Here is a 26,449-nt window from a genome sequence, read left to right as displayed (position 1 = left end):
TCCTAAGCTAGGACGATGACAACATCCGATGAAGCGACGCTTTGAGTGTTTGAGAGAAAGATTCTGTGTAAGATTTTTGGACCTTTGCACGTTGGCAACGGCGAATATCGCAGACAATGGAACGGTGAGCTGTATGAGCTTTACGACAGCATAGACATAGCACAGCGAATAAAGATCCAGCGGTTACGCTGGCTGATTTATGTCGTCCGAATGGATACAAACGCTCCGGCTCTGAAAGTATTCGATGCGGTAGCAGCTGGTGGTAGCAGAGGAAGAGGAAGGCCTCTTTTGCGTTGGAAAAATCAGGTGGAAAAGGACTTGGCTTCACTTGGTGTGTCCAACTGACGCCGGTTAGCACGCGAAAGAAACGACTGGCGCGCTTTGTTAAACTCGGCCAAAATCGCGTAAGCGGTTATCGCTCAATTAAGAAGAAGAAGAACCACTTAATTCATTTAGATCTTTCTAAGAAGGTAACTAGTCCCTCTAGTGAGACCTTATGCAAATTTCCCAGGTCTTCGAAGAAATAATCGTCGAGATATTAAAAATATTCTTGCATCTTGTAGGATTAATAATTCCGTAGTGATGGGGCATTCCACTTTATTACGGACTTACTATGCAGGCACTGCTTAAGGAGACGCTTTAAGTCAGCCTTTTCAAGAGAGTCAAAATACAAAACTGGCTCCATAGGGGATTTGTAATTCGATCAAATCTCTAGTAAGCAATTAATATCGAATTCCTCCTTTGGCCTAACGTCAAGTAAAATCCCAAAATTCTTAAGTACCGAATTTCCGACAAGGTTCTTTGCTTTGCATGCTCTAGCACATTTGGGTACAATGTTTGTACTTGCTCGTATATCAGTATTTACGTACGTATGTATGTATGTGAGAACATCTGAATTACTTTCCACGTTAATTAACGTAAAAAAATTTGCACTTTACAAATAATTGTGCTTTACACGTTTGACGTTATTCGTTATGACAGCTGAGCTTATTTAAATATGGATCTACAAAAATTCAAACAAATTAGGCGGCGTGCAAAAAATGTGCTTCTTCTACAATGCCATAAATCAGGGCACTCATAAAAAGTGGCCAAGTCGTTACGACTCGGCTGAGACGCGGTATTGCTTTAGTTTCGCTGCCGTGACATTTAAAAAGTCACACTCGTAGCATTGCATTCGTTATTTCACTACGAAGTCTTGGGTAGGGCATACGTATTCTCCCACATCGCGTTAAGATTTTAGATTTTTAGATTAGATTGCAATATGTCGGCGACTGATATAAGCATTATGAGCTCCACTGAAAATTTGCCGAAGTTGTCGAAGGAAGTCTTCAGTGCTCCCGTTGCTCAATCGCCCACCGCAGACTTCGAGCAATCAGATGCGCCTGCTTGGCTGACAAAAGACTACCTCGAGCGTTGTTTGCGTGCCTATCACGAAGATAGCCAATTAAAGATACTCAGATGGCATGTGCGGCCAGCACTGGGAAAAGGTGAAAATTATGCAGGCGTTTTGACGCGCATACGCGCCGATTATCAAACAGCCGTGGGCACCGTTGCTACTGGCCATTACGTCGTTAAAACATCCTTTGAGTCTGATGAGTTTGCGCGCAAAACGATGGAGCCGTACGACATTTTCAATCGCGAAATATCGGTCTACGAACAGGTATTACCGAAGCTAAATGCATTGTTGCGTGAGATCGGTGACCACGAACAGATCTTCGCCGAGACGATGGCGGTTGATCGTGCACGTTCGGCACTCATTTTCGAAGACCTAAATGTGCGCGAATTCACAATGCCCAATCGGGTGGATGGTTTGAATATGCAGCTGTCTAAAATCGTGCTACGCAAATTAGCCAAAATGCACGCTACGTCTGCGGTATTGAATGAGCGCGAAAGTGGTTGCCTTGAAACTTATGATCGTGGTTTCTTCAATCGACATACAGACAATTATATGCCCGGTTTTGAAGGGTTTTTGATGGCTTGCAGTCGTCGTGTAGCCCAGTGGGAGGGCTACGAGTATTACGCGAAGAAGCTGGTGAATTTGAGGGCTAAATATGCCGAATTGGGCAAGCAGGTGTTTGACGTTGTACCAGGACATGTGAACGTGTTGGCGCATGGTGATCTCTGGACAAATAACGTCATGGTGAACTACGATAAAAAGACTGGCGAGCCACTAGATGCGATCATCATTGACTTCCAGTATGCAGCTTGGGGCTCTCCTGCATTGGATCTGGACTACTTCCTTAATACCTCGTTGGAGGAGCATATGCACTTGCACCAGCAAGATGAGCTCATACGATGCTACTATGAAACCTTTTCGGACACTTTGCTCAAATTGAACTATCAAGCTAAAATTCCCAGTTTGCACAAGTTCCATTTGCAGCTGGAGGAAAAGGCGTTTTACGGTGAGTTGTAATATTTGTTAACTATGGCGTCTATGTAAAATAATCTCGGGGTATATTTCTTCTCACAGCTTTTCATTCAACCTGCGTTATTATGGCGATTCAACGCAACGAGGACACCACAGATGCAGACTTCAACGCAATAATGCAGGACGACGCGCGCGCGCTTCGCTTCAAGGACACCTGCTTTAAGAGCCTTCATGTTCAGCGGATAATCAAACAGCTATTGCCGGTATATGAGCGACGTGGCTTACTGGAAACGGAACAGTAGTTCGTTTTTCCTCTCCTGTGATCTTTATTCTAGTGCATTATTTTTAATTTTTTATTGGGCTAAGGTGAAAAAAGTAAATGTATTTGCATAATTTTATGCTGATAGTAATGAAAAACATCAAATATTTTTATAACAAATAAAAAGCAAATAGTGAATATTAAACACAGAATTGAAAAAAAAAAATATTAATACCAGAGTTGTTATTTGTATTTCCAGTTTAACAATAGAAAATGAAAATAGTGAAATCGTTTCTTTAACAAATGTTTTTGAATGAATTTTAGAAGCACTTGCAGCGCGTTTTTTAAATTGTGTGAGATCCAATGCGAAAATACATTTTTTGGCACGAGGAGATTATGCAAAATCTTATTGGTGCTCGTCCTACTAATGCCCAAAGATGCCTTAGTCTCACAGTATCTCATAGGACTTGACGATCTTACTCAATCATTTCGCGATAGGCCTCGATATTTTCCGGCACAGCGACTTCGAAAAAAATCCCTTTTACCAGTTAGTTTTTATGGTGCTAAAGTATGGTGCTTACTGGCCTTGTAATAACTTTGGTTCATCCGTGCACTCTGGTCCTGTTAATTCACGTTAAAATCTGTGGAAAATAATCGCGCGAAAATGTTCACAGTTTGCTGAAACTGTAAACAACACTAATATGGCTGAAAAATCAAAACATTCTAGTATACGGGAGTGGTATACGAGTATGTCAAAGACGGCGGCCGCCGTGACCGAATGGTTGGTGCGTTACTACCATTGCAGCCTTGTGACTGCAACCTTGAAGAAAATATTCACTGCATTGAAGGCCTATCTACCACGCTCTTGGTGGATGGTGAGGGTCGCTTTGGATTAGAAGAGATGATTAGACCAGCCCCGAGAGCTTTGACCCATCAGCATGGCTTCTTTCATGCTGAAAAGTTTCTAACGACTGGTGGAATTGCGCATACGTCAGAAGTCGCTGAAGGCTCACCCTCTGTCTCCATTTCAGCATGCCTATGAAAGGGGAAAATCCTGCGAGTCGGCACTGCAAAAGCTTCTTGCTAGGATAGAGCTTGCCATCGACAGGAGAGACTACGCTATGGGCATCTTTTTCGACACAAAGGGAGCGTTTGATAATGCCACTTTTGATAGTGCGTGCAGCTCTGCTAGCAGCCACGGCGTCGACCGGGTGCTAGTGAATTGGATTCCTTCGACGCTGGCCCAAAGAATCGTCCCGGTACGAGCAGAGGTAGATCTGCTGGTGCCATCCGGGGTTATTAGAGGTTGCCCCCAAGGCGGTGTGGTGTCTCCATTGCTCCAGTGAATGTTCATCGATCCTCTGCTCACTATCACTAAACGACTCGGGAGTCTACGCACAAGCATATGCGGATGACGTTGCCTGTTTGGTAACAGGCCCTTCGCTTATGGACATCTGCGGAAAACTCTGGATATGATTGGACACTTGGAGCTGTGCAAATGGGCTATCGGTAAACCCTATCAAGACAGACATTATCAGAAGGAGGAAGCTTGATGGACGCGTTCTGCCTAAGCTAAAAGGAGTCACAATCCAGCTATCCAAAGAAATCAAATATTTTGGAGTAATCCTCGATAGTAAACTTCTTTTGAAGTCACACCTTGAAACAAAGACATCCAAATCACTGACAGCCTTCTGGCTGGGCTCTGAGGTCAACTTCCTTGGCCCGGAGCCCGTTCTGTCACTCCCTTCTGCAGCCATCAAAGGGGTTACTCCCACCCCAAGTGAGGCTGAGAGAGGCTGCAGATGGATAAAACTGGTGTTACCTCTCATGTCCCACCGACCGTCGCAGTTCCTTCTTTCATTAAGCAGAGGGGACTGTAGGTAGCTGGTTGGACTGTTGACGGGCTACTTTCTATGGGAATGTGGAGAGGAGGATGAGACGGCGGACCACTTTCCGTGCGTCTGTCCAACCTTCGCTGAGGCTTGAGGTCTTTGGCGCTGATGTGTTCAGAAGTGGCCACCTTGGCTCCTTGGAACCACAAGCTCTACTCAGATTTCGATTAGATTCAAGTAGATTTAAAGGGAACCCTAGTGCAGTACAATGGTCTTAATTGTGTCTGAGTGGTGTACTTGCTCGACAAAAAAAACCATTTAGGAGTGTATGTATTCGAATCTGCATGACACTGCAAAATGAAAGAAACAGTTGTTTCTAATAGCGGTCGCTTATGGGTAGTCATCGGCAAACCTCCGAGTGTATTTCTGCCATGAAAAAGCTTTTCATAAAATACCATTTGCCGTTCGGAGTCGACTTAAGACTGTAGGTCCCTCCATTTGTGGAACAACATCTCTCAAATAAGAGGAGGAGCTGGGTCAAACACCTAACAGAAGTGTACGCGCCAATTATTTATTTATTTTATTTGTGTCAAACTTTCCCGTGGAAATGTCAGATGAAATAGAAATATGGATAGCAACTCTCGTTCTTCGTTTGTCTTTCAGCCAACAGTTTTCAAGAAATATTCTGGTTTTGCTGAGTAAATCTGTTCCGTTAATATCTTTGTGCCTGGCATACGTGCAACAGGTTCTGGGTTGAATCTAAACTGTTAAAAAAAAGAGCAAATAGTTTTTTCTAACACATGCGTGCATCGGTCGCCTCTCCACAAGTAATGCAAACTTTTCGCCCTGAAAACATTTGTTGTTCGCAGGCGGCAAAATTGTGAGTTCTCCTATTTGTGAGACAACTTCTGGAGACTCACTAAACATTAAAAATTATAAAATCATCTTATTTTGGTTTTTTAGCATGTAAAATGTGCTCACTTTGGGCACAGGCAACTGCAAAATCTTTCGAACAAATCGTGCGGTTTGCGGAACGTGTCGGATAATCATTAAGGGCAGCTACAGTCCGAGCTCCGACCAATCACCCGTTCCCTTTGAGCTGGTTCAAGAAAATGTTTTAAAACAAACTCGGGTCATCTGTCCAACTAAATTGTGGATTCAGAATATTTTCGAAGCTTGTTGGAAAAATCCATTACGACTGCACTATTTTAGAAGAAAATTTGAGAGAGGTGGTGTTTTTATTAGCGCAATTTTTGCATAAAAGTACATTATTGATCAAAAAGTTCGCGAAACAACCGTTGGTGATGCTCTAAGTCAACTGATTTGAGTGCTGTTTTTTATTTGTTAGGTTGCTAAATCTGTGATTAACATCGACAACTGGTGAAAACATCAATAAAGTGAAAGAAAAATTGATTAATAACTGTAAATTAACCTTCAGAGAGCTGGCATAGGACTTGAACATTGCTTATGGATCAGTTCAAGACTATAGTTAATGATTTGGCTTTGCGCTGTGTTGCTACAGAGTTGGTCCCAGGGGACCTGAATTTCATGCAAAAAGCGACCGCGTTGATATCGCCAAAGACATGATTTCCAAGGCTGAACCCGACCCAACATTCATCAAACGCATCATTACTGGAGACGAGACGTGAATTTATGAGTGCAACACGCAATCCCGACATCAGGCAAACGAGTGGAGAGCTCCAAGTCGTTCTCAGTCAAAGAAAAAATAAAGAAAAAGCGTTGGTCACGGCTTTTATAGATTACAACGGCATTGTACTTATACACCACAAATTTTTGCCAGAAGGTCAGACAGTTAATGCAAAATGGTGCGGCAGCGCTAGTTGGATTCTGGATGAATAACCACTCTAACCAACCAACCAAACAGTTAATAAGAACCTTTATTATTTGGACGTTATGAGACACTTACGTGCAGCAATTCGACAAAAAAGGGAGGAATTGTCGGGAAAGAACTCGTGGATTTTGTAACATGATAACGCTCCGTCGCATAGGGCCATCATTATTCGTGGATTTTTGGCGAAGAACGAAACGAATACCACCCAACAGCCATCGAATTCATCTGATATGGGCCCCTGCTATTCTTTTCGTGCTTGATCGAGTGAAAAACAACTAAGGGGAACGCGTTTTCACAGCCGAAAAGAAGTAATGGAAAAATCGAAGACGGCTCTGATGGCTATACTGATAATAAAGTTCCAGAAATGTTTCAAGAGTTGGATGAAACGCTGGCATAAGTGCCAAAGTGGAGGACTTTGAAGGCGATAATACCAATTTAAGGAATAAATTTGCATTCTGACTTTTCTGAATATATTCCGGGAACTTTTTGAACAAGGAGGTATAATCCTGCTTGCGAAAACATAGACATCGATGGCAACAGATTCGATCTCACCCAGACTATTTCAATCCGAAGCATTGAAGCAAGAAGCCACTAAGAAGTCGTAAGGAATATGGAAGTCTAAACTAAATTACTGCGGATTAAATTTCACATTGCTCATAATAGAAAATAGCCAAGAATTTAATTAATCATATCAAAGGTTAGTGGGATGAGATTGACTAAAAGCGATGCGAAACAAAAACAGATCTGTTGCAGAACATCTTAGCGAATTGATTTCGTTTCTTATAAGTTTAAAACGTAATTATTGTTTTTACAGACCACTTAGATCTAATATGAGCGTAAATTACTACTATATTGCTATAATTCTTAAATAAATTGGAAAAAAGAGTCTATAAATTTATAAAATTCTTTCTTTGAAACCGAAAAGTCAAGCGGAATAGAACTCGAGATCTCATTGAATTCTCTTAAAGCGCGGGGAATAGGAGCATTACGCGCGTAATTCGTGTTAAGAAATTTAAGATGAAATGGATAAGTTTTGCGTAACGGTCTCGTAGGAATAACAAAGTAAATGCAACGTAGGGATGAACAGTCCATTTCTTCTTTAATTACACTAAAGACAAAAGACAGTGAGAGTATAGTCCTTCTACTCTATAGAGGCTTTAAGTTAATTAAAATCAAACGGGAATGATAGCAAGGGATAGGACTTGAGAATTTTAACGATCTGAGAGCATATTCAAGGAACACCTTCTGTACATGTTGAATTCTCTCAATAGCGAATTGGTGGCAAGGCCTCCAGATAAAAGTAGCATATTCTAATCTAGAGCGAACAAACGAAGTAAAAAGTAATTTGTGAGTATAAGGGTCCGAGAACATCGAGCTATTACGCCGTATAAAACCTAAGATTGAGAAAGAAGTGGACACAATAAAGTTAATGTGACTATTGAAAGAAAAATGTGAGTCAAAGATAACCCCTAGATCTTTGAATTCATGAACACATTGAAGTAAAGTATTATCAATGCTTTAAGTTGACTGGAAAACATTTTGAGTTTTGGCGAAAGTGACATGAAAACATTTCTTACTATTTAGAGAGATGAAAGAGTTACTGCGCCAGCGAACGAGCGCATTAGTTTCCGTTTGCCACATAGAAACATCCTCATTTTTTCTGATGGCAGAAAATATTTTCAAATCATTAGCATCCAAGTAATATACACAAACAGACAGTATGATCCACAAATATTGACTATAAATAATAAAGTCATTAAATATGACACAAAAGCCAAATATTTAGGCATAATAATTGATGCAAAATTGACCTGGAAGGAGCATATAATTCAAAAAAAGAAATCAAGTTAAAAACAGATTCAGACCACTCTACCGGCTACTACGAAACGACTCGTGTCTTTCACTTGATAATAAATGGTTAAATGGTTAATCTACGAAACTCTTATAGCTCCGATCTGGAAATATGGCATCGAACTATGGGGAATAGCAAGCAAATCAAACCTTAAAATAATGCAACGACTACAATCAAAAATCCTAAGGACTATCACAAACGCAGGCTGGTATATAACCAATGACGATATACACAGGGCCCTTAAAATTAAATTTACCGAAGACATCATTCGAGAATGTAGCACAAATCATACTCACAGACTACTAACACACACATTCAGAACTGCAAAAACGAAGACCAAAACGAATAACTCCGACAGCCCAAGCAGATACTTCATCACTAAAATAAATATCAACCTGTTCTACGTTCTATGTCATATATGCATGCATTCATTATCCCTCTTTTGCTGTAAAAAGAACTGTACTTTAAATAATGATTTAATGTTACACTTTTATTTCCATAATTGTTATAAAAATTACTAAGTTTCAGATGAAGTTGACAGATGTAATAAATTGGAAAACAAAAATCATCAGCATACAAAAGAAAGTTGGCAAATGAAAAACAGGTACAAATATCATTAATAAATAGATTGGATATAATCCAATCCTTATTGCTGAAAAGGAGCCAAGGATACCTCAAATGTTATTTCATTTATTGTTCCCATTTTTGCCGGTAAAATTTTGCGATTCGAAATTCCAAAACAGCTTTTCTGGCGAAAATAGCATCTGGATGTCACCAAAGCCAGATGCTTAACTTATGAAACGTCAGACAATTAAAGCAATAACAGTAAATGCATATCTGCAAACTTCCGTCGGAAAAATTTAAACAAACAGAATTTGAATATAAAAATGAAATCCTTTTATAAAAACAAATACAAAAACTCGCTTGATAAGCAGTCATTCTAAATCATGTGTTGAATACCATAAAAATGTTTAAATATTTGAAAAGATTTGTCTAAGCTGGATTGTTGTTATAAAACGAACAGAATTACTTATTTACTCAGATAAAGCGAGCTTTTGCGACGAGCCATTTGAGATCTCTATTAATCTCTTATTAACAAGGCTTTCGCACACGCGAATGCCCGATAGAGTGAAGCCGTGTGCAGATGATTTAGTTAACGATTTAGCTCTTAGTTTCATTTTGGATTTTGTTCGAATAAATTTACTGGTATTAGCTGAGAATTATTTTCCTTTTGGCAAACAATTAAAATAAATTAGGGCAAATATGTCAGCTAGCCAAAATAAGATGTGAATGCGGGGGGAAAACATATCCGGCAACAAATAAAAGTTATAAAATTATATTTATTTTCTACCAAAAACAGAAGATAATACATATTTTAAAAGCTCAATGGTTGCTGCATATGCGAGAGACAGCATAACTTGGCCTCATAACTAACAAGTTGCAAATCACATCGGGGCACACAGTGCCGGTTTTATTGAAATTAATGTAGCGTATGGTGAAAAACTCTACATGAGTTCCATGATTCAATTATTAAAGGTTTGCTCACTTATGACATTAGAATTCTGACACTCCCTTACAAAAGGTCGCATTTAAAAAGGATGAAGAAAATGGAAATATTAAATAACTTTTTGCTTAAAATGGTAGTAAAATAGTCCTTTTTTAGTTAAATTATTGTATAAAAAAATATAGGGTACAATATAAACGGAAATTGCCAAGTATGATATTAAAAAAAATGGTTTAACTTAATGCCAGAATTATATTTTGTGAATTAATTTTTAAATTCAAAACTGATCAGATACTTCGTGATTACCTAAGTACATATTATGACCTTGAATTCTATCATAGAAGAAGCGAGTCCATCATGAATTTGGTTGACTAAAAACAAACTTTGAACATACTCACGGCGCTTTACTTTACCATGCCTTGCCCACGTAAGTTTGGAGTTTTGACCACCAAGTCAAGAATACTCTTACATTCATAAATACTTAACAAACTACCTCCACTCATTTAACCGTAGATCGTTCTTTGTATCAAAAATGATACATTTCATATTTTAGAAGCCAATAAATTCGTCCACGTTGGCAACACTTACCTCAACTTTTATGACTTTGTTTGTTCCGTTGATATAAGCATTTTAAACTGAGTTTCAAATTTTGAAATCAAGTAGGCCGCAAGAAAAACGAAAACTTCATAATTCTACTCATTGTATCATATTTGATACATATGAAATTTTTAATGATTTTTCGTGCGAATAGTTTTAGTTTCATCCTTGTTTTGACATTATTCGGACGTTTTTTTGTGAATAAGTGATTGTTAGTGAAGTTTGGTTCAAAAATGTCGCGTCCGCAATATTTAACTTTGGAGGAGCTGGTGAATGAAGTTCTGGATAAAAGTTCAAACGATGAATCTGAAAATGGAAATTTTTCCAATTCAGAAACTGAGGCGGAGGACTATGTGTTTGAAAATGACTCAAATGAGAGTTTTTTATCAGATATTTCTGAGAATATTGGTCTCAACTTTGATATTGATCCGTTATATACTGCAAAAGATGGTACCATATGGAATCCAGAGCCATACACCATCGGTCTTTCAAGGGCGGAAAACGTCATTAGTTTGAGGCCAGGTTACTAACTGTGCTTTTTAATATTACAATTTTTCAATTTACATACTGACTTACTTCTTTTAGGAGTAACAAGAAACGCATCTAGCCGAGTTGGAAACATCCCAGATTCCATGCTTTTATTTTCCCCTACATCGATTACGAAAATAATAATTGAAAATTCGAATAAGTATGGGAAATAATTGCATGGAGATAAACATTTAGAAATTGATGAAGGTCTACTTCTGGCTTTTCTGGCTGTTTTGATATTGGCTGGTGTATATAAGACCGTAATATTATAGATATATTCAAAAACTAAAATATCATAAATAAAAAATTGTTTTTTTGGAATACTTATATAGATCTAAAAATGAAACTTTGCATGATTTATTCGATACTACATATGGGCGACCTATATTTCGCACAATTATGACCGAAAAAACATTTTTATATGTACTGAAAGTTATACGCTTTGATGGCGTACTTAGTCGACGAGAGAGAAGAAGTGAAGATAAATTTGCACCAATTCGCGATCTTTGGGAACGGTGGGTAAAACTACTCCCTACGTTCTATAATGCTCATGATTGCATCACAGTAGACGAACAATTATTGGGTTTTCACGGCCGCTGTAAATTTCGCCAGTACATTCCGTCGAAACCCGAGAAGTACGGTATAAAGTTTTGGTTGGCCGTTGGGGAAAAGGAATTACTGGAGTTCCAGAGCGCAACCAAGGTGAGCGGGTCGTACTTGATTTAGTGGAAGGATTGAAAGGTCACAACGTTACCATGGACAACTTTTTCTCGTCACATACTTTGGGTCAAAAACTTTTAAAACGAAATCTAACAATGGTTGGAACAATGCGCAAAAATAAGATATCCATTCCTCCAAAGTTACTTCAGTGCAAAAACATTCCTAGATTTAATTCAACTTTTGCATTTACTCCGGACACTACTCTTGTTTCGTATATGAGCCATAAAAACAAATGCACAATTGTTATGAGCACAATGCACCACGACGCGAATGTTGTAGGTAACTCAAAAAAATTGCCAGAATTAATTTCCTTTTATAACTCGACGAAAGGAGAAGTTGATACGGTGGACAAAATGTTAACCTGTTACAGTTGCAAGCGAAAAAACAATCGTTGGACTATGGCAGTTTTTTCCAATATGATTGACATCTCAGCATTAAACTCATATATTATATATACTGAAATAGATCCAAACTGGAAGTCTACAAGGAAGCACACAAAACGCAAGTGTTTTCTTCATGAACTTGCCATTTCATTAGCTAAACCTTATGTTGAAAAACAATCCTAACGTACTCAAAATGGCACGCTTTCGTCGATTTTCTTTACTGGCGTCGTCAACAGTGCAGACGAGAACGATGCTGGATCATCAAAAAAGGCTAAAATGGAAAGTTTGGAAAAAAAGAATCGAGCAAAATGTTGTATGTGTTATAGTTCCGGAGAAAATAAAAACAAATGGACCTCTTTATATTGCAGCAAATGCAAAAAACCTTATTGTAAAGACAAACATATGGAAATTATTTGAACAAAATGCGTCAATAAAGCTTAATTTTATAACTGTCTCAAAATCTAGTTAAAACCACATTGGTTTGTTTCATTTTTAATAATAATTCAGTATGTATCAAAAAAGATACACGGTATAGAATTGTGAAGTTTTTTGTAGGGCTGATCTACGGTTAAACTAAATATTATTATATCGACGGCAACTGCCGTAGTCGAATAGCTTGCTGCGTGACTACCATTTGGAAGTGCAAGGATTCAAAGCCCTGGGCTTGAAACACCAAACGATAGAAAATGTTGTTTGTAATAGCGGTCGCTCTTCGGCGGGCAATGGCAAACCTCCGAGTGTATTTCTGGCATAAAAAAGCTCCTCATAAAAATCATCTACTATCCGGAATCTGTGATCAATTACATATTGCTAAATGAGCTCTTGTTGGTAACTTATGTATTTTTAAAGTAACCTAGTAGGTACTTTCCCAACCTATATTTGAAAGGCATCTGGCTCAAATTGTCAAAACGTTCATCTTTCACGTTCATTGCCCAAAACAGATGCGCTATCATATCCTGATTTAAGCTGTATGTCAGGATGTTTTCCATATCGTTTTGGTTATGGGCATTCCGAGCAAGTTCTTGTTCCTTATCAAAGCACAATTTTTTTACTACACATTTTACTTTTCTTCCACTTTTGATAAAAATTTCTAGAGTTAGCAACCCAGGGTCTTGCTAAGGGAGCCGATTTGTCAAGAGGAAATGGGAAAGCTGCTTACTGAGCAAACCTTTTATTATTGAATCATGCATGAGTTCTAGCGTTATAATCGCAGTGATGCCACCTGTTTGTGAATGCTCACTTTTTTTTCGTATACACATTAGGTTAGGTTAGGTTGAAGCGGTTGTCCATTGTGGGACAAACTCAGGCTCATAGCCCATTGTGATGCCGCGTGAGGAGCTTTCGCTATCTCTCCTAAAATCAGTGTGCTTTTCAAAAATTTTAGAACAGAACTGAGATCTTCCAATTCGTTAAAGATTCGTTCGGCCTAGAATAGTAAATCTCCGTCTGGATAGAGCAGAACAATGGTACAGATGGTGCAAGATTGTCGCTTCCTCTTCCTCATCAAGACAACTTCTACAGCAGTCATGTGCTTACACACCCATTCTTTGGGCATGTCTACCTAATAGGCAGTGCCCCGTTATGGCTAAAATCAGTGCGCTAAGACTGTGTTTATTTTGGCTTAGCAGAGATTCTGTGCGTTTAGCATTGAGAATCGGCCACAATTGACGGGCGATTTTGCAGGTGGCTTCATTACGCCATCTTTCGTTCGCTTTCCTTACGATTTTTTCAAGAATGAGCAGCTTACATGTTTGTAAGGGTATGCCTATGTGCTCATCGGTCAATTTGGTGCCGAGTGTCGCTAGTTCATCGGCTCTACAGTTACCCTAAATGTCGCGATTGCCAGAAACCCATATTATCCTTGAGCGAAATGACTCAGCCATCTCATTAGGAGATGTGCGGCATTTCATGGCTACCTTGGAGATTGTCGCCTGTTTTGTGAGGCATTTTATCGCCGCCTGGCTGTCAGAGAAAATGTAGATGTCATTTCCAGATATCCAGGTCCCCCGAGAGGGGGCGGGGGGAGGGGCCCGGACTCGAGAGTAATTCGAATTATATGAATTAGATATAATTATACACACTGTACTACTGACGCGGCTTTCATTATTGCCATCAACCTGAAAGACACTACAGCAGTCGAGGAGCCGAAAACTGAAGGAGATCCCCAGATGCTCGGAGTATACACCTCCGTCCCCCTGCCTTCGAGCTTTGAGCCATCTGTCTAGACATGGATAGACTCGCCCTGCCTTACATCGTCCCGTTCTCACTCTTCCCTTGAAGGTAGGAGGGTCGTTGTAATGGCAAATGTAGGCGCGAGTGCATTGTTCACCAATCCGGGAAGCTCCGAAGTGCCAACCAGGATTTTGCCGCGACAGTAGTTCTTTTATCAATGTATATGCGACATTGAAATGCTTTCGATGGTGTGGTTGACGTCGCGCCAGTTATGAGAATAGATGCTAGTTAGTCTTTGAACCATGCCAATTTTTTTGATGCTCACATCCTTCTCAAGGACATTCCACGATATTACAATACCATAGTAGAGAATAGGCCTAACCACTGCTGTATACAGCCAGTGTATGATTCAAAATCAGGCGAATATATAAAGTGATTAACAGTTAAAACCCAATAATAAGTTTAAAAGTCGTGCCAAGTGTCCCTCAATTCTGCATGATATTTTAGCACAGCACGACTAGTTTAATGCATTGAACACTTCAAGATAAAATTGTGAAATAGCGGAACTTGGAATCGCATTTATGACTTCTCCATACGAGATTTTTTGTGATTTTGTTGGTTATTTTGAGTCATATTGAAAACAAAACGCTAGTACAAATTTTCTTCAAGTGGCCTCTTAGATACCTTCCTTCGATTATTGAATTTAGAATTACTTATAAATCGGTGATTGTTTATCATTTAGTGAAGAATAAAAAGTACTTCGTAGCGCAAATTTCCCTTGAAAAAGTGCTACGACATAAACTATCATCACCATTGATTGGTACGTTTCGGTAAGCGTTTTACCAAGTTAGGCTAGCTCTGGTGAGGGAGATCTGAGAGGGAGCTAAGTTCGAAGCGGTGAACAAAATGGCCATGCCTCTGCGTTCCCGTGCCCGTGTCTGGCTCCCCTCTGAACGTTCTGCTTCAAAGGAAATGGTGGAAATCCTCCGATATTGCAACCCAAAACTTCCCATGCACAAATGGAAGGTGGTTAAGGTTAAAATGCAGTCTCTCGGGTTTTTATATGAAACTAAAGGGGTCATCACCTTTAGCTTGGAGAGGTTAGCCCTAAAGGTGTATCCAGCCAATGACAGCCGGGATGTCCCTGCAGTGCCGAGGGTGATGGGAAGGGATAGACCCATGCTAGAGGAAGCTTCCATGAGGATGGATGTTGAATCCGTCATGGCCGATAAGGGTAGCTCTGATGACATCCGCTCTCTAGCGGGGATTGCCTGCAGTAGCGGGCAACTGTTCGACAGGGCGGAAAAGGAGTGGCTTCTGGCCTCGGATAGTGAAAATGCTGACCTCAGGGTGTAGGAGAGGATTATATATATATAATTGGCGTGTACACCCTTTTTGGGTGTTTGGCCGAGCCTCCTCCTCTTTGTGGTGTGCGTTTCGATGTTGTTCCACAAATGGAGGGACCTACAATTTCAAGCCGACTCCGAACGGTAGATATTTATTATGAGGAGATTTTTCATGGCAGAAATACACTCGGAGGTTTGCCATTGCCTGCCGAGGGGCGACCGCTATTAGAAAAATCTTTTTCTTAATTTTGGTGTTTTCACCGAGATTCGAACCGACGTTCTCTCTGTGAATTCCGAATGGTAGTCACGCACCAACCCATTCGGCTACGGCGGAGAGGATTATCGAAGATAAATATTCTTCAGATAAATCGTCAGCACTCTAAGGCAGCATCCATCAATTTACTACTCCCGATTGAGCTCGATGGAGCCGATGTGGTTCTGAGCCGGCAACCTGTATTTCTGTAATCAGGCCGAAAAACTGCTTACTGATGTTGCATAGAGGAACAGGTACGCCTAGATTCTGTATACTCACCAGCGCAGAACTGAAGCATTTATTTTACCTAATCTCAGCAATGATGGCAATGTTACCATAAGCCTGGAGTGCACTACTGGGACACTCTGGCTGATCTTAGCCTATATGGCGCACGATGACGCTGTAGAGCCACCTTCGATGCTGCTAAGAGAGGTCCTACCTGAGGCGAGACGAAGGAAAACCGGCGCCATAATTGGTAGGTTTAGAACTACATTTAATCAGCCCTTTGCTCGTTGTTTATGCCGTGCCAATATTCTTCTAAAATAATGAAAGTCCTTCAGATCTGTAAAAATTACAATTCGTGAAAAATTATTTGGTGATAAGTGATCTCCATAAATACGTTCGATTGTTTTCAATATTTGCATGTTGAATCTGCATTGTGAATACGTGAAACTGCAACAAATTTTGTTTCTTTTAGCCTACCTCGGTTGCATGATCACACACACACCCGTATACAATTATGAGTGTATATATGTGTGTGTATGTATACACGAACACGCTTATGAGAGCATTTGTAAGAATATCCTTTTCGTTCATCATTGAGTAGATGCTCATCTTTCGCTTAGTAATTCCCAACCACTTTGAGAGTGATTCGACTTAAGTACTCTGCGTTGAGCGTAGAAAAGCATACTTACCTGGCGTAGAGGTTAACCGTGATCACGAAGGCGGTTCCTTCGGAGCGAGACCTGATTATTGCACTTTCGATTGGGTTGACCTCTGCGATTATTCCTAATGCGAATAACTCGTGCGTGTAATTTTTGGTAGCCGGGAATGGCGTACGCGCCGTCCCGACATTTTGAATATATTAAAAAAAAAACATATAAAAGGGTCTTTCGAATCTGACGCCTAGATGTCTGTAGTGAATAATTCTTAAGCGTAACCAATTTATATTGTCATTTGTCAAGTACTCGTAGATAAATGTACAAATTGATACGGTAAAATTATTGAAACTTATTATGAAAATGGTCGATCTCTTTTAAGAAAAACAAATCGCAAAATTCGTTAATTTTTGTGAAAATAATCATCCGAATGAGTCGACATGGTGAAAAAATGTCAACAAACTGTTTCCGTCGAGGCAGAAAAAGGACTGCCAGACTAAGAACTGAAGAATATTGCTAAACAACCTTCAACTTCGATATCTTCACGTTCTCAACAATGAGATTGCAGACAAAGTGGAAGTGAAACGAAAAAAAAATCATCACAGTGGAAGCGGGAGGAAGATGAAGTCAGCTCGAAACTGTGCGGTATTGTTTTCAAAGACGAATCGAATCTAATTAAAATTAGTTTAAAAAATACTGCGAATGGGTTTCTGTCTTATTTTCAAATGAGTCTCAAAGAGGGAGGGTTGCTTAAAAGCTTGGATTGCAGTTTAAAGCGTTACACCTCTTTCCTGTAAGGGGAATATAATACCTGCTTACAGTCATAAACAATATTTCAACAGCCATGATCGAGGTTTTATTGAAATTTGCCCATTGTTTTTTGTCCGACATTTTTACTAGAAACAGGTAAGATATACAAATAACTCTGGTAAACACTTTGCACTTCTAAGTACTAATCAATTTATGTTCCCATGTTAGCTAACACTCTACAATGCTCTCATCCTGCTCGTGCTAACATATGGCGCAGAAGCGTGGACGATGACAATATCCGATGAAGCGACGCTTGGAGTGTTCGAGAGAAAGATTCTGCGCAAGATTTTTGAATCTTTGCACGTTGGCAACGGCGAATATCGCAGGCGATGGAACGATGAGCTGTATGAGCTTTACGACGACATAGACATAGCGCAGCGAATAAAGATCCAGCGGCTACGTTGGCCGGGTCATGTCGACCGAATGTATTCAAACGCTCTGACTCGGAAAGTATTCGATGCGGTAGCAGCTGGTGGTATGAGAGGAGGAAGGAAGCAGCAGAGGAAGGCCTCCTCTGCGTTGGAAAAATCAGGTGGTGGTCCAACTGGCGCCGGTTAGCACGCGAAAGAATCGACTCGCGCGCTTTGTTAAACTCGGTCAAAATCGCGTAAGCGGTTATCGCGCCAATTAAACAGAAGAAGAAAATGTTCCCATGTTGACTTTAACCCTGCAACGGCTCCGCAAAACATCTAATATTTTCGATCAAATTAAAAATATTCATTAATGTTTATGGTAAAAGTTGACAAATTCATATTGACAGATCCCATTTTTCTAAGCCTTGTTACTTGACGAAAAGATAAACTTTAAGGTGTCCGAGGTTGCTGAATACAAATCTAAATTCAGACTTTAATAATCTAAAATAAGAGTATACAATTTTTCAAAACTACCTCTTTGAAAACATATTTGGAATTTGGAAAACTGGTATCACATTAAAGACTTGAAAGGCAAAATCTGCCAAAATTGCCCAACCGATTGGCGCGTCAATCAAGACGAAGAAGGCCAAAATCCGCAGGTATGTATGTCCAATTAAATTTGTTTTCGATGCTAAAATAAACTCACCGAAAATGTATTTCATTATCTGATTTTTTCTAATAATCTACTATACCTATAAAGAAAATTCTCAAATGGGTTGAATAGTCATTATTTCTTTTCAATATAATTTTACTTGAGTTATAATCATAAACAGTTCGTTTTTCGTTCTCATTACTCAGCCATATTCAAGTTAGTCAGTTTCATGCATCTAAAAAGCCACACAGCTCAAACTCCTTCACTGTACGTTGCAGGAATGCGCGATATTTGGGATTTTCAGCATTCTGGCGTCGCATCTGATCGCCTTCTTCAGTTCGTGAGGTGAGGTTCTCCAATTTTTCATCTCCTGTCGATTCCATAAATATTAGTGGGGTGAGACATGTGGCGGCGATAACACCTGAAATAGAAAGGAACATCAGCAGACAATTTTTTAGTTAGTTTTAGGAAAATTAACGGTTTTTACTTTCCAAACAGACGGATAAAGTAAATTGTGGATATAATTTAACTAGGCTGTAAGTACAAAATTCAGTTCAGATCTAACCTTTTATGTCTGTGCACATTTTATGTAAAATCTTATTGGGATTGACGGCCGGAAATTTCAAATCTCAAATGGCAGATCTTAAAAATATTTATGTCGGATTTAAATAAGGTAAGGAGTAATAGAGGACGACGACATAGACATAGCGCAGCGTATAAAGATCCAGCGACTACGTTGGCTGCGTCATGACATCTGAATGGATACAAACGCTCCGTCTCTGAAAGTATTTCATGCGGTACCAGCTGGTGGTAGTAGAGATAGAGGAAGACCTCCTTTGCGTTGGAAAGATCAGGTGGAGAAGTACTTGACTTCACTTGGTGTGCCCAACTGGTGCCGGTTAGCACGAAAAAGAAACGACTGGCGCGATTTGTTGAACGCGGCCAAAATTGCGTAAGCGGTTATCACGCCAATTAAGAAGAAGAAGAGAAGAGAAGCGATAGTGTAATAGGCAACAAAATACATGCAGCTACCCAAAAGCGGGCATAACACCATCCATTTTTTTAATTTTCCTTTCATCGTATTTTTGTTTTGGGATTGTCATTAATACCAAATGGAAGTAATTTGGCTTAATTTTTTTTCTCTTTCGAAAATTACCGTTATATAGGAGATGGGTGTAGTTAGTGACCGATTTTGCCTATTTTTAATACCAAACTATCTTGGAAAATGAGTAATATTGGACCCAGGTTTCACGGAAATATATCAATTTTTGCTCGAGTTATCGTGCATATGGCCGGACGGAGGGATAGGCAGCCTTGAATAAATCGAATTATCTTCTGCTCATTCTGAGTATTTTGATATATATATCGTACATATATATGTCTTTATTTATCTCGACTACTTTGTGCTGTTACACACTACCGTTTTTGTTTATGTGGCGCTACAACGTCGGTGCGTCGGTTTTGACCGCATCCAAAATGGCGCGCCAGCTGTTTCTCTCCTGCACTCGTTGGTGCCAGTTGGAAATCTCAAGTGAAGCTAGGTCCTGCAGCACTTGGTCTTTCCAACGGAGAAGTGGTCTTTCTCTTCCACGCCTCCCTTTTTGGGGTAATTCTCCTTGCTGCAGCGTCTTCCTTCATACGAGTGACATGGCCAAGCCAGCGTAGCCGCTAAATTTTTATACCTTTAACTATCTCCATGTCCCTATATAGTTCATACAACTCGCTATTCCACCGAACTCGGTACTCCTCACTAACGCAGGAGGGGCCACAGATCTTACTCAGAATTTTTCTCTCGAAGGCTCCCAAAAAGTTTTCATCCGCTTCTGCGCCATATATTCGGACGGGAATGATGAGCGTTTTGTAGAGTGCCAGTTTAGTCCTTCGAGAGAGAGCTCTACTTCTCAGCTGCCTACTGAGCCCAAAGTAACACCTATTGGCAAATGCTATTCTTCGTTTGATATCCAGGCTGACGTCATTTCTGTTATTAATACTGGTCCCAAGGTAGACAAAGTCCTGCACAATTTCAAATTGTTGGTTGTCAACACTGACATATTGTCCAAGACGCGAAGACTCTTTGTGTGTTGACAGCAGATACTTTGTTTTACCCCCATTCCCTTTAAACTGGAGTATGCCGAGCATACAGTGCGGTTGGTTTCGCCGATAATGTCGATGTCGTTGGCATATGCTGGTAGTATGGTGCTCTTATGAAAGATAGTATCAGTGCGGTTCAGCACGCCAGCGCGAAAGATTTTTTCCAGCAAAACGTTGAAAAAGTCATGAGATGGAGAATCGTCCTGTCTGAAACCTCGCTTGGTATCGAACGGCTGGGAGAGGATATTTTTAAATCAAAGGCGGCTTTGAAATCGACGCAGAGGTGGTGCGTGTCGAGTTGGTTTTCGTAGGCTTTCGGCAGCATTTGGCGTATTGTGAAGATCTGGTCTATGATGGACTTACCAGGAACTGATAGAGCCCAATCAGTTTATTGACCATGGAGTTCATTCTCTCACACAATACGCTCGACAGGACCTTGATGCGATGTTAAACAGGCTTATCCCGCGTTAATTTGCGCAGATTGCATAATCACCATTCTTATGTATTGGACACAGCACACTCAGGTTCCTTTCGCTTGGCATGCTCTCATCCGATCATATCCTGCAAACGAGCTGATGCATGCGGCTTGTCAGCTCTACACCTCCAGCTTTGTATAGCTCGGCGGGAAGTCTGACCGCTCCAACGGCTTTCTTGTTTTTGAGCCGCCTATTAAAACAAGCACGCGGATTAGGGCGAGTTAAGGGCATGAACTCTCCGTTTCTCAAATGTCACATTCATACTTAATAAGACTAACCATATTTTGCCTTTTATTACTAACGGCGGTCCCCGTAGCCGAATGGGTTGATGCGTGACTATCATTCGCAAGTGCGCAGATTGGAAACTGCGGAGACAAAACACCAATTGATAGAAGAAGTTTTTGTAATGGCAATCGCTCCTCGGCAGGCAATAACAAACATCCGAGTGTATTTCTGCCATGAAAGAGCTCCTCACAAAAAAACCATGTGACGTTCGGAGGCGGCGTAAAACTGTAAGCCCCTCCATTTCTGCAAAAAACATCAAGACGCACACATCAAATAGGAGAAGGAGCTCGGCCAAATAACCGAAAAGGGTGTAGGCGCCAATTATATACGATGATGATTGATTACTATCGCTCCGGTCACTGGGCGCATAGTTTCAGAACAAATGATTTCCATTGGTTTCGGTTTTCAGCTTTTGCCTTAACCTGTGTCCACCTCAGGTTTTCGTCTATACGATCATTGTTACGTCGCCATGATCCCCTGTGGCGTCCTCTGTTGTTGTTGTTGTTGAAGTGGTTGAGTATTTCTATTGAAATAATCCTAATTAGCGATCAGCACCGTTTCACTACCACTGGTCTTGTGTGATGATGTCTTTTTTGTTTTTTTCTAAGTCAGATCCATTTCGTCCGAGGTATTGCAGCAAATTCTGTCTGAGATCCCACTAGTTTGTTGCAAGAAAGGCTTACCGAAAGAGCGATGAGATGTACCCTAGCTAGCCCTGGACATTCACATTAGTAGTGGAAAATACTTTCCTTCACCCCTTCCGCTTGACAGCTTCTGCAGATGGGATTGAAAGGGAGGTTGCATGATCCTCTACATTCCAATGACCTAAAAGGGTTGCAGTGACCCACATCAGAGTAATTTAAGACAATCACTAAACAATTCCAGTTCCTCTCTACACTGTAAGACTAGTTTGGATAAGGTGGAATCGGAACCTAAGGCCTTGATAGCTGCTTGACTGTCTTAAAAGATAGCTACTCGTGCACCAACTTCCTTGTAGAGTTTTAGTGCCTGCTTCTCTGATCGCAAGTAGTTTTGCTTGGAAGACGCTGGCATAGTCAGGAAGTCGAATTGACTGAGATGGGTTGAGCGGTTCCGAATGGAAGCCAGCTCTCACACCACAGTTCATCTTAGACCCGTCTGTGTAGATTTGAATATCATATCTTCCAATCACCTTCCCTTTTCCCCATTCGGCTCTCGGTGGAAAATGTACCGTAAAATCTTTCTTGAAGCTAAGTTCGGGGACTGTAGTCTGATCTGTTTTTGAGCCGTGAGGGTCCCTGTAGGAGGATCTTGCTGTGGTCGTACAATCTTGTTGTCCAGCTTTCTATATCTCTGAGCCTCACCGCGCTGCAAGTAGTCATTGTTTTCATATGTAAGTCTAATGGTAATAGATGAGTTAGTACATTGAGCGCTTCAGTAGGACTGGTGCTAAGCGCTCCTGTAGTTGAGATACACGCTGTCCTTTGTATCTTGTTCAGCTTGGTTTGGTTGTATTTCTTTTCTGTTGCGGGCCACCAGACTAGTGCCGCATATGTTAGTATTAGCCTTACAATCGCTGTGTAGGACCAATTGGATAGTTTTGGTTGGATACCTCATTTTTTACCATAAATTTTTTTACACGTGGTAAGTGCTATATTCGCTTTCTTTACCCTGTACTCTACGTTGGACCTCCAGCTGAGTTTGGGATCTAAGATAACACCTAAGTATTTTGCCTGTTGGATTAGCATAAGACTAACGCCGCTCAATTTTGGCGCCTCTATTTCGTGCTTAGTGTGGATTTCAGTCTGAAGTAGCTCTGCTGACTTCGTGCGCTGGTTTGCCCTATCCATCGCGATTATCTTGCCCCACAAATTCCAACATACTTAAAATTTTACTTATATATGTATCACAATTTTAGGAAAGTACTCGTATATGGAATTTCGTGAATACTTAAATAATATTTAAAACTGTTACAAAAAAGGCTGCCCAGACTTATTAGCTGAATATAGAGTTAACAACTAAGTTCTTACCTTGCAGGCTATTCTGTATAAGCGCAATGTTTATGTCCTTCAGCGTAGGTATTTCCCCGCTGTAATGCAGCTTCTCGAGTGTTTCCTTCAAAATACGATGATATTCACGCACTATGAATTTGAAATGCACCTTCCGTACATTTTCGTTTAGCGAACCGAAAAGGAAGTAATTCAGATCCATGGCCGGCGAACCGTAATATGATAATTGGAAATCCAACTGCAAGTAAATTATGAAATGAGTTCATTCTGTTGCAGGCCATTTCAGAATACTCACCATAACCACATCATCGGACTCTTTCGTGTCATTGTTGACATGGAACATCAGATTGTCGATCCACAAATCGGCCATATTGAGCACACGGAAGCCTTGGTCGTGCGATTCATACATTTCCACAGCATTTTGAAGCACGTTTTGAGCCAATGTAAACATTTTTTCAGTGATCTCTTCATAACCCTTCCAATGGGTCAACTCTTCGGCAACACAGCGTATATTCACCGGAAAGAAGCTAAGAAAATCCTTGCGTTCTGGATTTCTGGAAATTGGTGCTTCTTGGAAGAACTCTAAAACCTCGGGTGTCTCTTTCGCTATAACTGCAGAACAAGCATGCAGCTTGGCTAGCTTTTCAATGGTTGGCAAAGTGTAGTCTAGATTGAGCAAACGGCACCTTTCAAAGTTCTCAAAACCCGTTAGTTGCATATCCTCAAGTACAAGGAACGGCTCAGGTGTCTCGGTGGTGTAGTAACAGGCGGGCGCAATTTTGGTTTTATCACCAATAGAAGCCAGCAATTCCTCCACGCGGGGAAGTATTTCTTTATACGCCAATATTTCACGTTTGAACAGTTTACTCTTGTGCGCAACAACACCAGTGTAGCCCTTTGGGTGATCCTAGAACAAATAAATGAAATAGAATCTGTTAGCTGTTATGGCAATATTCACAAAGTTTCACCATAGCAGACTTGACGCATTACTCACTTTGACGATCACCGAAAAGCGGCCGTTGCCGTCCTTCCGTGCCAAGTTGAAAGTGGCACGGTGCATTTCGCTGGCATAGCCGCTACCTTTCTCACCATTTAATGCACTCTTCACCACCAACTCGTGCACTTCCAACGTGTTATCTTTGAAGTACTCCTTCAGCACGTCCTGCAGAAATTCGGCTGTAATCCATTCTGGTGGCTGGTAATTCTTGGCGCCTGTTCCCATTGCTATATTTTGTGAGCAAATATTTTTATGAAACCTAGTTTTTTAGGGCTTTTGTAAATTTCATTTAGTGCGCTTTTGATTTTCTTAGTTTTTTAATAGTCACCTGACACAAATTAACTCCCTTTGTGATAACCGGCCGTCGATGTGTAGCTGAATCGCTGCTTTTGGGGTAGTGGCGATCGGCGCTGTGTTGCGCTTCTATGAACCTCACAAATCTCACCAGCGAGCAATAGTGTTGGCTCTCACGTGCTTGTGTTTATCGCTTGTTAAAGCAGTTAACTTTGTGTTTTTATTGCTGTCCCCGTTAAATAGTATACAATGTGCGATTTATTATGGCACCTATTATCTTCTCACTCTCAGCACAGCACACTCACTCAGCGGCAAGCAACGAGCGCGGGAGATAAAACTTGTATTTTGTTGTGGCACAATAACAGCTGATTTTGATTAGGAAGCTAATGAAAAAGCTTCCCCCAAATTAAGCTTATAAAATATGCATTTGAAAGCTTTATTCAGATTAGAAATGTTGCTCTGCCTGCACAGTGTTTCGTGTAGACTAAACGATGTGTTGTTGGCGACGGTAACGATGATGTGGCTCTCGAAGCCGCTCCAATATCTTTTTGGAAAAATATGTGTGTGTGCATGTGCAATATTGGTACTATTTTAAATGTAGGCTGTGTCTGATTGCAACATACAGTCACTCACAGCTATTTCATGCAGTTTCAGTTTATGAATTTAAATTATTGCAGTAGGAAAAATTGTCACAATTTAAAAAAAAAGTTAATGTAAATATTTAGTAAAATGATTTGCTAACATAATGAGTAGAGCAGAATTCGTGGAAATATAGTCCCACTCACACCACGGGATGAAATGAAACCACAATGCGGTACAGTGTTGCCAGAAAAAATTTGCTGTTGGAGCTAAATTTGTCAAAAAAAAGAGCTAAAAAGAGCCAAAAATTTTTTTTTGGAGCTAATAAAAGAGCTAAATTTTGTTCAGTGTTTTCAAAATTAAAATTAATATATTTTTAAACAATTCAGTAATAACAATATATGAAAAAGTTCATATATTCATTTATTTGCAAAAGCAGAAACAAAAAAAAAATAGTCTATTAAACATCACATTAAATAATATAAATCTTGTACTTTAAAGAATTCATTAGGAACACATTTATGTATGGAAAACAATGAAAAAAATACATTTCTTACTTTTTTTTTAAATAAAGTGTAACGATATAACATATCAATTTAAATATATCAAAATATATCAAATTCTTCATCACCACAAAAATCTTCTACAATATCATCATTATTGTTGCAGTCGTATATATCATTTCTCATTAACTTTAAGAGATCATCTTTTATGACAAAATCATGGCAACACTTATTAAGTCTCTTAAGCCCACATCTTATTGTTAACAAAGTGTTTAACATAACCAAATTAATTTTATTGCGTTGTTTATTTTTAATGCAATTCATCATCGAAAAAGTTCTTTCAACTTCAGCGTTGCTAAGTGGTAGCACAAGAAGAGAAAATACAAAATTTGCCAGTTCATTAAACGGATTATCATTTACAGAATTTTTATATTCCTTAACCTCGATCCAAAAATCTAAAGTATTGTTCACATTTTTCCAATCATATAAATGTATGTTGCGCCACTGCATTTCCAAGCATGTAATTTCATCTATATTGAAATTATTGTTTTCGTTTTCAAAGTAATCAAAAATTTGAGGCTTTATTGTTTTTAGAGTATTTTCAGTGGAAAAAAAATCAATTTTTTTTAAAGTATTTATGTTATGTGGCAAACGTTGCCTCAACTGTTCAATTAATTTCATTATAAATTTTCGACAAATATTACGAATTTCGTTTTCTGTGCTCTCATTTATGGTGTTTTCCTCTTTTTTTTGTCGAATAAATTGTTCAAAATTATAATGAAAGTAAGGAATAGGAGTAAAAAAATTGTCTAATTCAGACGTTAAAGGGTTGAAATCTTCAGAAGGTGACACTATACTGATGCACAAGCTTGAAATT

At 39.8% G+C, this 26,449-nt stretch overlaps 2 protein-coding genes and 1 non-coding gene across 5 annotated transcripts; 2 read left to right on the top strand and 1 right to left on the bottom strand.

The window, feature by feature from the left end:
• The first annotated feature begins 1,151 nt into the window (after positions 1-1,151).
• Positions 1,152-2,845, top strand: LOC128856587 (uncharacterized). The gene is made up of 2 exons (XM_054091898.1): positions 1,152-2,402; positions 2,471-2,845. The coding sequence occupies exons 1-2, from the start codon at positions 1,262-1,264 to the stop codon at positions 2,668-2,670; spliced, it is 1,341 nt and encodes a 446-aa protein (XP_053947873.1). The 5' UTR covers positions 1,152-1,261; the 3' UTR covers positions 2,671-2,845.
• Positions 2,846-16,572: 13,727 nt separating this feature from the next.
• On the top strand, positions 16,573-16,738 carry LOC128856144 (U1 spliceosomal RNA). Its single transcript, XR_008453809.1, has one exon. It is a non-coding gene; the product is annotated as a U1 spliceosomal RNA (small nuclear RNA).
• Positions 16,739-18,479: 1,741 nt separating this feature from the next.
• Positions 18,480-24,909, bottom strand: LOC128864278 (uncharacterized). Of its 3 annotated transcripts, none has more exons than XM_054103880.1 (5): positions 24,525-24,909; positions 24,194-24,455; positions 23,495-24,106; positions 23,221-23,437; positions 18,480-18,780 (listed from the first exon to the last, which is right to left on the bottom strand). In XM_054103880.1, the coding sequence occupies exons 2-5, from the start codon at positions 24,419-24,421 to the stop codon at positions 18,587-18,589; spliced, it is 1,251 nt and encodes a 416-aa protein (XP_053959855.1). In that variant the 5' UTR covers positions 24,422-24,455; positions 24,525-24,909; the 3' UTR covers positions 18,480-18,586. The 3 variants fall into 3 exon arrangements, with proteins under 3 accessions (XP_053959855.1, XP_053959840.1, XP_053959850.1); XM_054103865.1 differs by having other exon boundaries at positions 24,194-24,469; positions 24,525-24,908; XM_054103875.1 differs by having other exon boundaries at positions 24,194-24,423; positions 24,525-24,905.
• Positions 24,910-26,449: the final 1,540 nt, after the last annotated feature.

Source organism: Anastrepha ludens, chromosome 2 (assembly GCF_028408465.1).
Source record: "Anastrepha ludens isolate Willacy chromosome 2, idAnaLude1.1, whole genome shotgun sequence".
Lineage (NCBI taxonomy): Eukaryota > Metazoa > Arthropoda > Insecta > Diptera > Tephritidae > Anastrepha > Anastrepha ludens.
Note: the sequence above shows the minus strand (reverse complement) of the source record. Positions and strands in the feature narration are given on the sequence as shown.

Excerpts from the sequence above, each read along its gene's own strand:
- LOC128856587 (XM_054091898.1), top strand. The coding sequence starts at position 1,262 with ATGTCGGCGACTGATATAAGCATTATGAGCTCCACTGAAAATTTGCCG. Across the intron at positions 2,403-2,470 it reads GGAGGAAAAGGCGTTTTACG|CTTTTCATTCAACCTGCGTT; the intron begins GTGAGTTGTAAT and ends TTCTTCTCACAG.
- LOC128864278 (XM_054103880.1), bottom strand. The coding sequence starts at position 24,421 with ATGGGAACAGGCGCCAAGAATTACCAGCCACCAGAATGGATTACAGCC. Across the intron at positions 23,438-23,494 it reads AGTCCGATGATGTGGTTATG|TTGGATTTCCAATTATCATA; the intron begins GTGAGTATTCTG and ends ATTTACTTGCAG. Across the intron at positions 18,781-23,220 it reads TATACAGAATAGCCTGCAAG|GTGTTATCGCCGCCACATGT; the intron begins GTAAGAACTTAG and ends TTTCTATTTCAG.